Raw genomic sequence first — 12,881 nt, forward strand, 5'->3', positions numbered from 1 at the left:
TACGAACCCTCCGTAAGTCTCAATGACTTCCATCTCTCCTTTGATGCTCACGCGAATTACCATCCGTGCCAACGTCCCTCTGAAGGATCTCCCGCCGGGAGAGTTCGTCGAGATCACCTGGGAATGCCCGAGCGCGACCATGGTGCGTCCGTACCCATGCAAGAGGTGCAACCGGATGCCCGACGAGGGCGGCCACGAAACAAATTGCGGACAAGAACTGCCGGTCGGCTGCGGCGACGGCGACGAGAGCGACGAAGACATGACAGACGACGGGTCGGAGGCTCCACTATCGGAGCCCCCGACCTTCGACAAGCTCAGGCTCGTAGACCCAGAGGATGAGCCGGCGTGGGAGCCAGGCCGCGAGCCGCAACAAGTCCTCTTCGTACGACACCTTCTGAAAGAGATGCCGAACCAGTCAGTGATCGGGCAGTTAGGCTGACCCAAACCTGGGGGGTTTCCCTCCGATATGCACCAAGTACCACGAGAAGCTCGACGAGGAACAATACAACACCAAGATCGAGTGGCGGGTGCCGCTGCCGAACGTGACGACGCTCCACATCGACGACGTGCACCCCAAGCTCCTCTACGCGTTCCTCACGCACTTCACCCTGCCGGAAGTCAACAGCCTCAACCTCATGTACGACATCCGCGGCCAGCCGGAGCGCAGGGAGCTCCTGCTCGTGCTCCTCAACGTTGGCAAGAGCCTGCTCTGGCAGCTCATCCGCTTCCACTCGATCAGAGAGCTCCACTGCCACCACATCGACGTCCTGGAGCGCTTCTACGTGGCGATCCAGTTCGTGAAGGAGTTCACGCTGCACTACTGGGACGGCCCTTCAACTGCCAGGAGTGGCTCGTCGTGCTGCAGGCGCAGTGGGACAGGATGCTGAAGGTCCCGCAATCGCGGCGGGACCTTTACTTCTCAGACCTCTCCCACCTGATCACGCACGGGCTCGCGGCGGCGAAGCTGATCACGCTGCTGGACAACCGGAACCTCGTCGGTGAACCTATTTGGGGCGTGTGCTACTCGGAAGGCTATATCTTGCAGCACGAACGCGACAAGCTGGAGCGCGAGGTGGGCTACTTCGCGTGCTATGAGAAAATAACGTCGGAGAACGACCACTTCGATATTCTGACGGGACGCTTGGAGCCGAGACCTCGGAGGGGGTTCGAATCAAGTTCAAATGACGACGACGACGACGACGACGACGATGACGACGATGATGATGTACTGCACGCAGAATGTAGCTCATAAATATTCGGGGGATATATGGCCACTATGCCGCGATCTGCCTCTTTGTTCGCTGCAGTCAGCAAGTATTGTATCTTGGGTAAGCGTGCACGCGCATCAAGGCTGCCTGCACCCATACTGTGCGGCCAGCGCGCATGTACGCGACAGTCTTAATGGGCCAATCGCGTCCAATCCACTGTCATCACGCCCTATTGGCATCAAAGGCTCTGCGTGTCTCGCTATCGCTGCTGAACGGTGTCCAGGGCGGGCTGTTGATGAGCTGGTAGTAGTTCGCTCGTACGAGGTTGTCGGATCTCGACGTGAAGCACAGGAGAATCAATGCGCCCTACGCTACCATCCCGGGAGTTTTCTCAGGCTTACCCGTCTTAGGCTACGAGCACGTTATACTCCGCTTGTGCCTCACAGTCCTCTAACACGCAATATGACATGCCTTGTCGATGCTTAGACTCTCGAGGAGTTCCATCTTCCAAATTCATCTTTCTATTAAGGCTCTGTGCGAACTTGATACTTTGTTTATATCTTGGTGTATGGCTTCCTACAGAGTCGCGTGTCAGTCACTGCCCGCCGTAGTATGAACCCACCTAACCAACCTCACTGATTTCGATTCTGTGGCCCAGTGCGCTTCTATGTAGCCTGCGCGAGAGGGCACACAGTGCGCAGTGCTTTTTTTCCCGCAAAAACCTGTCTTGACAGAGTGTGTTTTGACCTGGTACATCTATGAGTGACGTTTTCGTGGAAAAATACTTACCGGCAAGTCTTACTTTCCCGACTTAGAATTTAGTGTGATTGGCGCCCGTCCAGCGCCGATGCGGTACTTGCCTAATCGGGATGAACATCGCGCCTGCCAGGGCCGCTGCGCCAGGCGTTTTCCCCTTATTCTCTTTCATGTATGATGTCTCTTCATAAATTTCATACGCCTTTTTTTTGTGTTGCATCACCTGTTCTCTTCGATATAGTGAGAACCACAGGCTCATGCTATGGCTCTCATCGGAGATTCTACTGAAGCATCCCGGGCCATACGTCTCGTCGATGATGAGGGTCATGAGGATGATATGCTGAGAGGAATTTCACAGACTCCCTTCTATAGAATTATTTGTGGGCTTCCGGATTCGCCGTGCAATGAGCAGCAGCGCGCGTAAAGGCCCGCAGACAGAGTTGCCACAATTGGCTAATGATTCCGCATTAGGCAATTCACCAGCCCTCGAAGCAGAATCAAGTGATCTAGCATGAGCAGACAACGGATCTGTGACTCACTGTAATCTATATACAGTGTTGACAAGGCCAGAAATATCCATTACTTATTGTAGAGACCAAGTGTACGAAACGGAGCGAATCTAAGTCCGAGGTGGACGGGTCACGTGTCAACTAAGTAGCAAATCTTACGCGATAACTAAGGCGTAAGTGTAAGCATTTTTCCGCGATAACGACCGTCATATACATCCCACAGGTGCCCTAAGGTCAGTACGCCAGACTCAGTCGGTGAGTGCCACAGACGCGGCGTAGGGCGCACGTGACCGTTCCTACTTCAACGTCCGACGTCGCGAGTCGATCGTTCAAGTCAACGTTGTACTCCACAGCCACCGCAGCTACTGGCAACGTCCCTTGTTCTCCACACTGCAGAGCAATATGCATGTTGGCAGAAGATCCCGCGTATCGAAGATGTGCAGCCCGTCGTGATGATAAGGGCACTACACTGTTGTGCGCGCACAGCTGCGTTGTGACTCGCCTCGCTACGGGAATGTAAAAGCTGCAGGTGTTGTTCTCCTCGCGTTGTTTCGGTCGGTCAGCCAGACTTGCCGAGCTTGCGGTGCTTGTACGATGGTAGGTATAAGAGGACTTGAACTGATTACCGTACGTGCAACAAGCCTCCTTCTAACTCAGCATCCAGTGGAGGTGAGCTTCCTGTGATCCAAGGCGCAATCTCGACGCCTCCAGCTATGATACGTTGCTGACCGTCACTTAGGACTCTGCTGTGCGAGTCTCTCCACGGCGCGAACGTAAGTAGGCGGAGGTGTGTGCATAAATCCAACAACGAACCTCTCGTCAAATTCTCCGTAAGTGTCGTTGATCTCCATCACTCTTTGATGCTCACGCGGATTTGCCATCTGAAGACGGACAAGATGACAAACCGAGTCGATATCCTGTGGGGCTCCCCTGGCCCGGTCAGGGTTCGCCCGGACCCATGCACTAAGTGCAACCGGATGATAGACAGGGGCCAGCATGAAACGAATTGTGGAGCAACACTGCCAGTCGGCTTAGGCGACGATGGCGATGAAGACATGAGAGAAGCTGACCGGTCGTGTCCTCCAACCTTTGACCAGCTCAAGCTCGCAGATCCAAAGGATACGGTGCGGGCGCTGGACAACGACCTCATGCCGCAACAAGCCCTCTTCGTACAGCACGTCCTGGAAGAGCTCGAGGACCAGCTAGAGCTCGAGGAGCTTGAACTGGCCCAGTACTGGGATGAATTGACTCCGATGTGCACTCAATACCACGAGGAGCTCGACGAGGAACAGTACAGCACCAAGGTGGCGTGGAGGATTCCGCTGCCGAACGTGAAGACGCTCCATATCGACGACGTGCATCCCAAGCTCCTTTACGCGTTCCTCACACACTTCGACCTGCCGAAAGTCACCACCCTCAACCTCACGTACGACATCGACGGTCAGCCGGACCGCAAAGAGCTCTTACTCGTGCTCCTCAATGTCGGCGCCGACGTGCTCGAGCAGCTCGACCGGTTCGACTCGACCAGAGAGCTCCACTGCCACCACATCGATGTCCTGGAGCGCTTCTACACGGCGATCGAGCCCGTAAAGAAGTTCACGCTGCACTACTGGGCCGACTACTTCAATTGCCAGGAGTGGCTCATCGTGCTGCAGGCGCAGTGGCGCAGGGTGCTGGAGCACCCGGAATTGGGCGAGAAGCCTTACCTCCCGTACCTCTCCCTCCTCACGGCCCACGGGCTCGCGGGGCCGAAGCTGTTCCCGCTGCTGAACGACCGGAGGCTCGTCAAAGACACTATATACGGCGTGGTTTACGCGCAAGGCCATCTCTATCCGCACGAGTATGACAGGCTCAATAACGAGCTGCGCCACTTCAAGTGCTATATAGAGGTGGATAACAGCCAGTAAGATCCGTTCACGGGACACTTGGTACTACCGGGACCTCGGACTCGGAGCTGAAGGGAGTTCGAATAGAGATGTCAATGATGATGATGTACTGTACGCAGAAGTAGCTCATTGATGTTCGGGGAATGCATGGTCACTACTGCTATCATACTCTTGGCCCTTGGTCGCTGCGGTCAGTAAGTACTAGGAAGTAAAGTACAGTTTTCAGTGCACGCGTGCTGGTGCTGCCCGACAATGCTTGTCAACCGGATGGACGCCAAGTACGGTGACATAATGATGGATCCGAGCAGGTGCTAAGTTACAACCTGGTACAACGACACATATGTACGTACTCGCTCGCTGAGCGGCGCCGAGGCGTTCAAAAAGTCAGTGGTCGCTCTGACCACGCGTGACCTTCAATCAACCAGTGACCGTCACGTACGGCAAGTACCAGGTTCGGGCGGTGCCCTGTAACTGTGCACTGCAGATCAGTGGTAACACTCACTCCGCCTTGCGACGCCGGTGTGTTTTCTGCATCCACATTGAACCTTCAAGCTTCACTGTTCAAATTCGTACGCCGGTGTGTGTTGCACAACGTCTGATATCATGGTGCCATGAGTCGCGTCACTGGTTATGCTCATGTATGACCTTGGCAGTGCCTTGAACTTCAAGCTTCAAGCGTAACTCGACCTCGAGCGCAGTCCGAGCCTCGCCGCTCTTGTGTGTGGGCAGCGTACCGTCAGAAGTTTGATAGGAATTAAACACCAGCGATCACTGCTGGCATGTCAAGCGCTGTTGTCGGTGACCCCTACCTGAGGCTCATGCCTCAAGATAGCCGGTGCTGGATTTATCACCTACCAACGGAACTACTCGTCCAAATATTCCGCATCGTGTATGATTGCGTTCCAGACGATGGGAAGAGGCACTTCCCTGAATTGAGCATCTCCCACGTCAGCAAGCTCTGGCGCGACATCGCAATCAACCTACCCACCCTCTGGACCGCGTTCGACTTTCCGGATGACCTGCGGCACAACAAGGCTGCCATCTACCTCGAGCGGTCCAAGAGAGCGCCGTTGGAGATCGTCATAACTCTCGACGGAGGTGAAGGAAAAGCAGACGCGCGTACTACCACCGAACTACTGGAGAAGCTCGACGCAACCATGACGTTGGTTATCCCTCATATTACTCGCTGGAATTCACTCGACATCATGGCCTTTGACTACTCTTTCATCCATCCCACGCTCATCCAGTTGGGTGCGTGCGTCGGGGCGCCGATGCTCGAGGTGCTACGGATTTCAAATTACGCGTTGAACCCTTCGGAGGGAGTCGGGGAGGAGTTCAAGAGACAAGATTTTGTCCTGTTCCACGGTAATGTGCCGAGTCTCAAGTGCGTCGACCTTGTGGGCGTCCACGTCAATTGGACCACATCCATCTTCCTGAGCGGTCTGAAGGAACTCCATCTCAGCTGCCACGCGGAAGACCTCCGACCGTTGTTCAAGGACTTTGCGCGCATCTAGCGCAGCTCGCCCGAACTCGAAGAACTGTCATTTTCGAATTCAGGGCCTGCGGGTAGTCCGGTCGAGTGGCGCGACGACGCACTGAATCCCGATATGATTCAGACCGACCATATAGCAGATCCTGTCATTCATTTGCCTTCCCTCCGCAGTCTCGAGATCGCCTCTCCCGAATACGGACACATATGTCTCATCGAACGCCTCGCGCTGCCCAACCTCGTCTCGCTGTCCGTTGGGGCGATACATCGTCCCCAAGACGTGTACTTCCCCGTTTGCGGCTTGGGCGATGTTGGCGGTACTGTGCTCCTGAAGGCCCTCGCGCGACCCTCGCCTGTCACCGGCAGGTCAGTGTTCAGCAAGCTGCGAGAGATCAACCTTACAAGAATTGGATGCGACGACGAAGCAGCCATTGCATACATGTTTACAGAGCTGACTGAGTTGCTCTCGCTAAGTCTGGACGATGAACTCGCGATCATGGATTGGGAGGACGTGCTGATCAAACAATGGGAGAGCATCGCACATTCGAACAAGGAGCCCCTTCTACCGAAGTTAGAGACATTCAAAACGACACGCCTATCAAGCGAGTCTGCGCGCGAGCTCATCCAGGCGCGGAAGGCAACCGGGAAGCCATTCAAGAAGGCGTCCATGGGCAGAACTTCTGTTTTTACGAAGGAGGATGAGCAGTGGATCAGAGACCATGTTGACATATTTGAGCATCATGATGGTCTGTTGGGAAAAGTGGTCCTCAAGACAGAAATATAGAGCGCACTGCAAAGTATTCATTTCCATGTCCTTCGTCATTGCTCCTCTGACTTGGGACATTACAGTAAATCACATCGTCTTCGTCACAGAAGCACTCTGAAGAATGACTGAAAACACGTCGTGGTCAAAACGATGGCGAGAGCATCGTCATCGGAGACGATGTACATTGTAGCAGACCACGCCATCGGACGCATGCCTATAATTGGCCCATGTAACGCTGACTCGCATATGGTCGCAGTTTCGCAGTAAAAAAAGATATCAATGCAACATAACTTTCGGCCGGCCGCGATGTCATTCGCATCGAACCAGGACTAATACAGGGCATTCAGACGGTCCATGACGTATTGGTAGGCCTGAAAATCATCAAGACATGCATCGCAAAGAGTCGGCATTGTACGCACAGAAATAGGCTGATACTTCTTCGGGTTGTCATCAGAGTAGGTGCCGGGCAGACAATCCACAACGCGCGAGAAGTCCTGGAGGAACGAGACTGTTATACTAGCTTTTCGACATATCAGGACGAGCATCAGTGCGTACCGCAGAGCAGAACTGGTGCCCCGGTACCGCTCTCAGTAAGATGCTGGACGACGGCAAAGGAGGTAATGCTACGTACATATGGGATAGAGTAGCGCTCCGGGGCCATGCCATCCGCGGTTCTGTTGAACGGAGGGGCCCTAACACGATGCACCGTGCTCTTTATTGTGTCATTCGACCCTGTGCACACAGTATAAGAACCGCGACGATATATCCAACCATGTCCCTTGCTTACATCGCTCCAAGAAGTCTCCTGCGTTGACAATGATTGCATCCTCGACGGGTGTTGCAGCCTACGCGAGTTGTCAGTTCTCGCTGAGTCAGGTGGCTATACACCGACTGACTCTAAACGTTCCAGGCTTGTTGGGATCCTCTACCTCGAGCCCGCCAGCGTCGTCTTGTAATAGGAGCGTGATGCTCCCGAAGTCAGAGTGAGCGCCGATCCTCTCCACTTCGTGTCTCTCAACTTGTTCAACAGGGACGCTGCTCTCGGACCATGCAGTGCAGATTCTCTCGAAATGTGTGGTGACGTACCTGGGATAATGCAGAAGCCGTAGCTGATTATCAACCGCAGTGTGGCATTTCTCGAGATAGTCCTCTTCAAGGTTGAGCCCCAAGGAGAGGGCACGTAGAATAGTGAGCTGCACCTCTCGACAGGTCTGAGGCAAGCCTGCGTCAAACGGCTACCACACGAACCTTCGGAGGAGTGTGGCGACGTACCCAGAAGAAATCAAGAGATGCCTCCTTGAAGCCGGGAAGCATGCCGTCTGGCAGCCAGATGTTGGCCATAGGATCGTCTTCGCGGCCAACTTCATAACTCTCCTTGACATCGGGAGCTCGTGTACGAATCTTGTCCAGTTCGTTCTCGTCGTACACATGCTGCGAGACCTTCTCTAGGCCGGGCGGGGAGTAGCCTGACAGGGTCAAACACATCAGTGCTCAGAACGGCCGTATACGCGCAAGGTTTGTTATACACACCGCGTGGATGCTTTCCGGATGGGGGATGCGGAGCAAGCATTTTGGTTTCCAACGGCAAAGCAAAGAATTGCTTGGACTACGGCAGACCCCTCAATCACTGTAGTACACGGGTAGCATGATATAGTACGCACCCATCCGAACATATCATCAATCTTCTCCTTTGGAAGACCATGGTTGACCACGTAGACGAAGCCGATTGCCTTGAAGGACTCTATCATAGCATCTGCCACAGCCTGCTTGTTTGAGCCATCCAGGAAAGGTGCAAAGTCGACGATGGAGATGCCGCTGACATCTCCAAGCTTGATACTCTCCGACATGCTGGACACTGGTGAAGCTAAGGAGCGCACCGTCACAGCGCCGAAGCATACTTGATGTCTCGTGTCCATCTAGGTACTGCGGGACCGTCTGATCACTGGCTTATGTATTGATGACCGATCCTCCCGCTCGAAGGCGCTTGCGCGCATCTCGTTCCGGATTTCGAAGGCCCATACTTATGTATTGTATTGGTACGCATCAACTAGTTGTTGGATGTAAGTACCGGTCAGGCGAGTGACCTACATCAGCGACCGCAATGTGTGAGCGTCGTCGAGGTTTCACTAGCCCAGAAAGCTTGAGACACTGCCCAATGCATGTACTTACCAGAAGTCTAGTGTCACTGTCAAAACATGAAGCAGACTGGTCAACGTCCCGCGGACTCGAGGGCGTCTGTAACGAAAGGCTGAATGACAGTACTTGTCAATGTTAATGACAAGTCTCTGTCGCGACTCACGTGCTCGAAACGCGCGTCCCGAGGACGCGTATCCCGGTGGGCGCCTCCAATCGATCGTGTGTACTGCTTTCACTGCAGACTGCGACTCCGCCCTGTAGCTTCCTCGGGCTTCCAGTCGAGCGCATCTCCTCATCTCGCATATCGTTGAGGCAGCCAATATCAACAGCAGATCATGGCCCAACCACAACCAAACCTTCAACGGCGCCGGAGCATGTCGGACTTCCTCAGGCTTCAAACCCATCGCGATGCTCAGGCTGGCCGCAATGGCATACCTGGCATCATCCTCGATGGCGTGTTGGCTCATGTGCGCAACAATGCTGCATACCGGTTGTGCGTGCTGAGTCAAATTCTCGAGTCGTACCGAGGCTTACGAATTGATCGTGCGCCGCGGCGGATCATCCCAGAAAGGTGAAGGAGTTCGCGGAGGGGCTCCCCAAGCTGACGGAACGAGACCTTGTTGAGCTTGACGAGGTCGCCTCGCCGTGCCCGATTTGTCTCACGCCGTTCTCCGCGATACTGGCGGAAGAGGAGACGGCTCTCGCACTTGACTCGCCGGCACATCCTGTGGAGCAGCTCGGCGTGACACGCTTCAAGGATACGTGTGGACACATTTTCTGCCGCAAGGAGTGAGTGATCCGGTCTCTCCTTGTGTCCCCATCGCTTAATGAAACCCCACCGCTGCTTCCAGCACTCTTAGTTGGGTGAACCAAGGCGTGAGTGTCCGTCGCTGGAACTCTTATTAGACATCTGCACGCAACATGCGTTCACTACCTGCTGCATCCAAGACATCCATGCTAACCGTGTTGACTAGCGCACGACCTGTCCCACATGCCGGCGCCCATTTATCGACGCGCCTATCCCTGCTGAGGCCGTTACCGACGGAGGGTCCACAGATGTACAACTCTCCGACATACCGCTGGCCTCCCTGAATATTAACTTCGCAAACCTCGCAAACCTCATCATGGGAGTGTACGACCACGCGAGCGACAACGATATAGCGACCTTCGCCGCAATCGCACAGGGAGCACAGAGACGAGACGAAGACCGCGATCGTAATGAGGATGAGCATCTTGACCGCGACGACGATGACCGTGATCATTTCTCTGGGATGTATTCTTAGATTGGGATAGACTGCATGGACCGTCCGATGTATATTATTTGTACACTATACCAGTATCCGAGTCATCATTGGCATGCTGCCAGTGCCAGGTGCTGTATCCTTGACGCCGACTCAGTGGGACTCCCTGATCTGGGCTGCTGCGGCAATAATATCAGCATTTCTTACTATAGAACCAGGATGCTACCCGTGCCGTCCCACAGGAGCATCTTCAAAGCAAAGTGAGTCGCCCCGTAACTTACGTTTCGACCGTACAGCACCAGCGCCTACCAAAACAACACTTGCCAATTTCGTAGTAACACCTCCCAAAGCGGAAGCGCTCGTGTCCAAAAGCGGAACTGTACACCTTTACTCTCGAAGATGCGCCATGCAAAGCTCAAAAAGCGATTGGGAACCGCTCTTTTCATATCTACTTCACCTCGTGGCTCGCTCCTGGCAAAAAAGCCATGATGAGAGCGAGATTCGAACTCACGCCCTTTCGGACCAGATGAACCGCGTCGTCCCTGTTTCACACTCGATGTGAGCCTAAACAGGCTCGACGCCGCCTTAGTCTGGCGCCTTAGACCACTCGGCCATCTCACCACGAATCCTCACTTGCCCAAGGAACTCGGAATCGGTAAGGAAGAATATTTCCATATTTGGATGCATAGTGGCGTCATCGACAACACATCGACAGTGGGTCCGACACGGCTTGTGCTCGAGCTCGTGCACATGTACTCGCACTCCTGCGACTACCTTTGGACTACCTTGATGTCGAATTTCAAGTCAGACCGCGCTCTGCTCAACCCTCGCTTCGAAGGCTACAAGCTCTCCCCAATTCCACAAGAACAGGCCGTCTTCCACTACGGCCTGCAGTACAAGCCTTCCCAGACCAATGTCTCTGGTCGCTCGCACGTATCCTTCCAGGAGGTTCAGAGCAGGATCTCTCACAACCACATTGCGCTCTGCCAGGAAGATGGGAGCGCGGCGTACATAGACGAGGAGCTCCGCGTTGTGTCCATCAAGCTGAGCGAGGTGGGCCCCGACATCCTCTGACGACTATAGAGCTAATCTCAACGATGCATGGTCAAAGGTAGGCCACTCTAGAGCCAGCGACGCGTCTCTTGTTTGAGATGCCAAAGCCCATATTGTCGCCGGACGCCGAATCCCCCCAGCGCGAGTATCCGTCTGCCGGATTCTTGAACGCCTCGTCGCTCTTCGTATCCGATGGCTATGGGAGCCTCTATGTACTGACGATCCAAAGCACAGGGTCTGCCGAGCTGATTGGCACGTTCGAACTCGCGATCCCTGCAGTGTATGGTTCCTCGAGAGGTGTCGTTCCTTTCAGGATCCACCATGTCGCCCAAACTGCCCCAGACGCAGCGACCGTCATCCTCTCGTCCAAGCACTATCGAGAGGACACTCCTGCAGAAAGCAACGGCACGTCTCAAGGCGGTCGCACACAGTCAAAGGGTCCCGAGTTCGACATATGGGCCGCACGATTCACCTTGCCCATAGCCCCCGTCCCTGATCAGACGCGCCTTCTCGACATCCTCTGGCATCGGCGAGGCGACGATGTCCCCATCTACACCTTCCATGACGCCAGCCGCCGCTCCTTCATGCTCGTCGGCGCGTCCTATCGTACCATCGCCGCTGGGCCTGCCCCTACTTATGTGCCCACGCCGGACGAACTCGCCCCGATCCCGCGCGCAAACGAGAATCTCGACGGCGCCACGCTCAATGCCCCGCAGAGGCCTCCGCCCTACTCCTGGACGCAAACCACCGACAGCGTCACCGTCGCGATCCCCCTACCGTCCAGCACGCCCACCGACGCGATCAGGGTTGCCTTCTCCCTCCGCACGCTCACCGTCCTCGTCCGCGGCGCAGGGGGCGCGGAGGACCCGCCGGTGCCGCTCCCGCGATACGATATGAAGCCGCTCTGGGACCACATCCAGTCCGGGACGAGCATGTGGACGTTCGACCGCGCGGCGGAGCGCAGGTACGGCGTGCTCACGCTGCACCTCGACAAGGCACACGAGGGCACGCGCTGGCCGCAGGTCTTCGCCGCTGCCGGCGCGACCGCGCCCGTCCCCGGTTCCGCCACCTCTGACGCAGACGCGGACACGGAGGTCCCGGAGACGCTCGACCCGTCCGAGCTGTACGCGATCCGAGAAGCGCTCGAGAAGTACACGGCCGCGCTGCAGAGCGGGGAGGACGCGAGCGGACTGGGGCTCGGGCGCGGCGTGCCGAGTCTGGCGCAGGAGGAGATGGACGACGAGCTGGACGTGAGCGTGGGCCGGAGCGCGTGCGTGACGTGGGTCGGCGCGGACGGTGCGAGCCCCGCGTTTGGTCATGACGACGATGCACCCCTACAGGTGCTCTCGACGTCCTTCCCCGGCACGGACGCGGAGAGGCCGAGCTTGGTGGTCAAGAACGGGCTTGATGGGGTGGTGTATGAGCTTGGTGCGGCGGGTAGCCCGGAGGACAAGCCAGAATGGAAGCATGCGGCGACCTACTCTGCGCTTGCGTTCGTGCTCGCGAGCAAGCGCGACACCCGCTTCACATATCACGTCTCTTCACGCGCCGTTCTCGCCTTTGAGAGCGGTTCGAGAGATCTTGGCGGGAACGTATACATCTACCGAGGAGCGCCGGCGAAAGAAAAGTGGGCTAAGCAAGCGGTGCTCAAAGTAGGAGGCGGATCTGCAGGGGCGTTGTTAGGCGTCACTCTCATGAAGACTGGGCCGAATCTCGAGCCTGTAATCTTGTGTCTCTGCGAAGGTGGGCTGATACTCCTGCGAAACGTGGTATGACGTTCTGCGGCGCAAGGGGATGCAGGAAAGAAGTGATTGCCAAATGTACACAAAGACCATGA

General features: G+C 55.7%; 7 protein-coding genes and 1 non-coding gene across 8 annotated transcripts; 6 read left to right on the forward strand and 2 right to left on the reverse strand.

Moving 5' to 3' along the window:
- Positions 1–22: 22 nt before the first annotated feature.
- On the forward strand, positions 23–1,515 carry B0H18DRAFT_950635 (uncharacterized protein; the record flags this gene model as incomplete). The annotated part of the gene is made up of 6 exons (XM_048041964.1): positions 23–142; positions 164–382; positions 435–870; positions 924–1,072; positions 1,308–1,328; positions 1,453–1,515. 6 exons carry the CDS (start codon positions 23–25, stop codon positions 1,513–1,515), a joined length of 1,008 nt encoding a protein of 335 aa, XP_047899657.1.
- Positions 1,516–3,084: 1,569 nt separating this feature from the next.
- Positions 3,085–4,525, forward strand: B0H18DRAFT_973208 (uncharacterized protein). The gene is made up of 3 exons (XM_048043918.1): positions 3,085–3,142; positions 3,213–3,303; positions 3,361–4,525. Exon 3 carries the CDS (start codon positions 3,370–3,372, stop codon positions 4,378–4,380), a length of 1,011 nt encoding a protein of 336 aa, XP_047899658.1. The 5' UTR covers positions 3,085–3,142; positions 3,213–3,303; positions 3,361–3,369; the 3' UTR covers positions 4,381–4,525.
- Positions 4,526–4,823: 298 nt separating this feature from the next.
- B0H18DRAFT_1206663 (uncharacterized protein) lies at positions 4,824–5,873 on the forward strand (the record flags this gene model as incomplete). Its single annotated transcript, XM_048036181.1, has 2 exons — positions 4,824–4,936; positions 5,013–5,873. The coding sequence occupies exon 2, from the start codon at positions 5,139–5,141 to the stop codon at positions 5,871–5,873; it is 735 nt and encodes a 244-aa protein (XP_047899659.1). The 5' UTR covers positions 4,824–4,936; positions 5,013–5,138.
- Positions 5,844–6,862, forward strand: B0H18DRAFT_973210 (uncharacterized protein). The gene is made up of 2 exons (XM_048043919.1): positions 5,844–6,739; positions 6,798–6,862. Exon 1 carries the CDS (start codon positions 5,967–5,969, stop codon positions 6,630–6,632), a length of 666 nt encoding a protein of 221 aa, XP_047899660.1. The 5' UTR covers positions 5,844–5,966; the 3' UTR covers positions 6,633–6,739; positions 6,798–6,862.
- An 81-nt stretch (positions 6,863–6,943) lies between these two features.
- Positions 6,944–8,461, reverse strand: B0H18DRAFT_868211 (thymine dioxygenase; the record flags this gene model as incomplete). Its single annotated transcript, XM_048039924.1, has 10 exons — positions 6,944–6,985; positions 7,034–7,108; positions 7,170–7,181; positions 7,246–7,346; positions 7,402–7,459; positions 7,511–7,649; positions 7,701–7,825; positions 7,887–8,080; positions 8,145–8,220; positions 8,276–8,461. 10 exons carry the CDS (start codon positions 8,459–8,461, stop codon positions 6,944–6,946), a joined length of 1,008 nt encoding a protein of 335 aa, XP_047899661.1.
- Positions 8,462–8,969: 508 nt separating this feature from the next.
- B0H18DRAFT_973220 (uncharacterized protein) lies at positions 8,970–10,168 on the forward strand. The gene is made up of 4 exons (XM_048043920.1): positions 8,970–9,243; positions 9,318–9,539; positions 9,602–9,626; positions 9,725–10,168. The coding sequence occupies exons 1-4, from the start codon at positions 9,086–9,088 to the stop codon at positions 10,031–10,033; spliced, it is 714 nt and encodes a 237-aa protein (XP_047899662.1). The 5' UTR covers positions 8,970–9,085; the 3' UTR covers positions 10,034–10,168.
- A 309-nt stretch (positions 10,169–10,477) lies between these two features.
- B0H18DRAFT_t25 lies at positions 10,478–10,612 on the reverse strand. Its single transcript has one exon. It is a non-coding gene; the product is annotated as a tRNA-Leu (tRNA).
- A 168-nt stretch (positions 10,613–10,780) lies between these two features.
- B0H18DRAFT_1113712 (uncharacterized protein) lies at positions 10,781–12,819 on the forward strand (the record flags this gene model as incomplete). The annotated part of the gene is made up of 2 exons (XM_048032996.1): positions 10,781–11,044; positions 11,107–12,819. The coding sequence occupies 2 exons, from the start codon at positions 10,781–10,783 to the stop codon at positions 12,817–12,819; spliced, it is 1,977 nt and encodes a 658-aa protein (XP_047899663.1).
- Positions 12,820–12,881: the final 62 nt, after the last annotated feature.

Source organism: Fomitopsis serialis (assembly GCF_022376445.1).
Source record: "Fomitopsis serialis strain Sig1Antser10 chromosome Unknown B0H18scaffold_3, whole genome shotgun sequence".
Lineage (NCBI taxonomy): Eukaryota > Fungi > Basidiomycota > Agaricomycetes > Polyporales > Fomitopsidaceae > Fomitopsis > Fomitopsis serialis.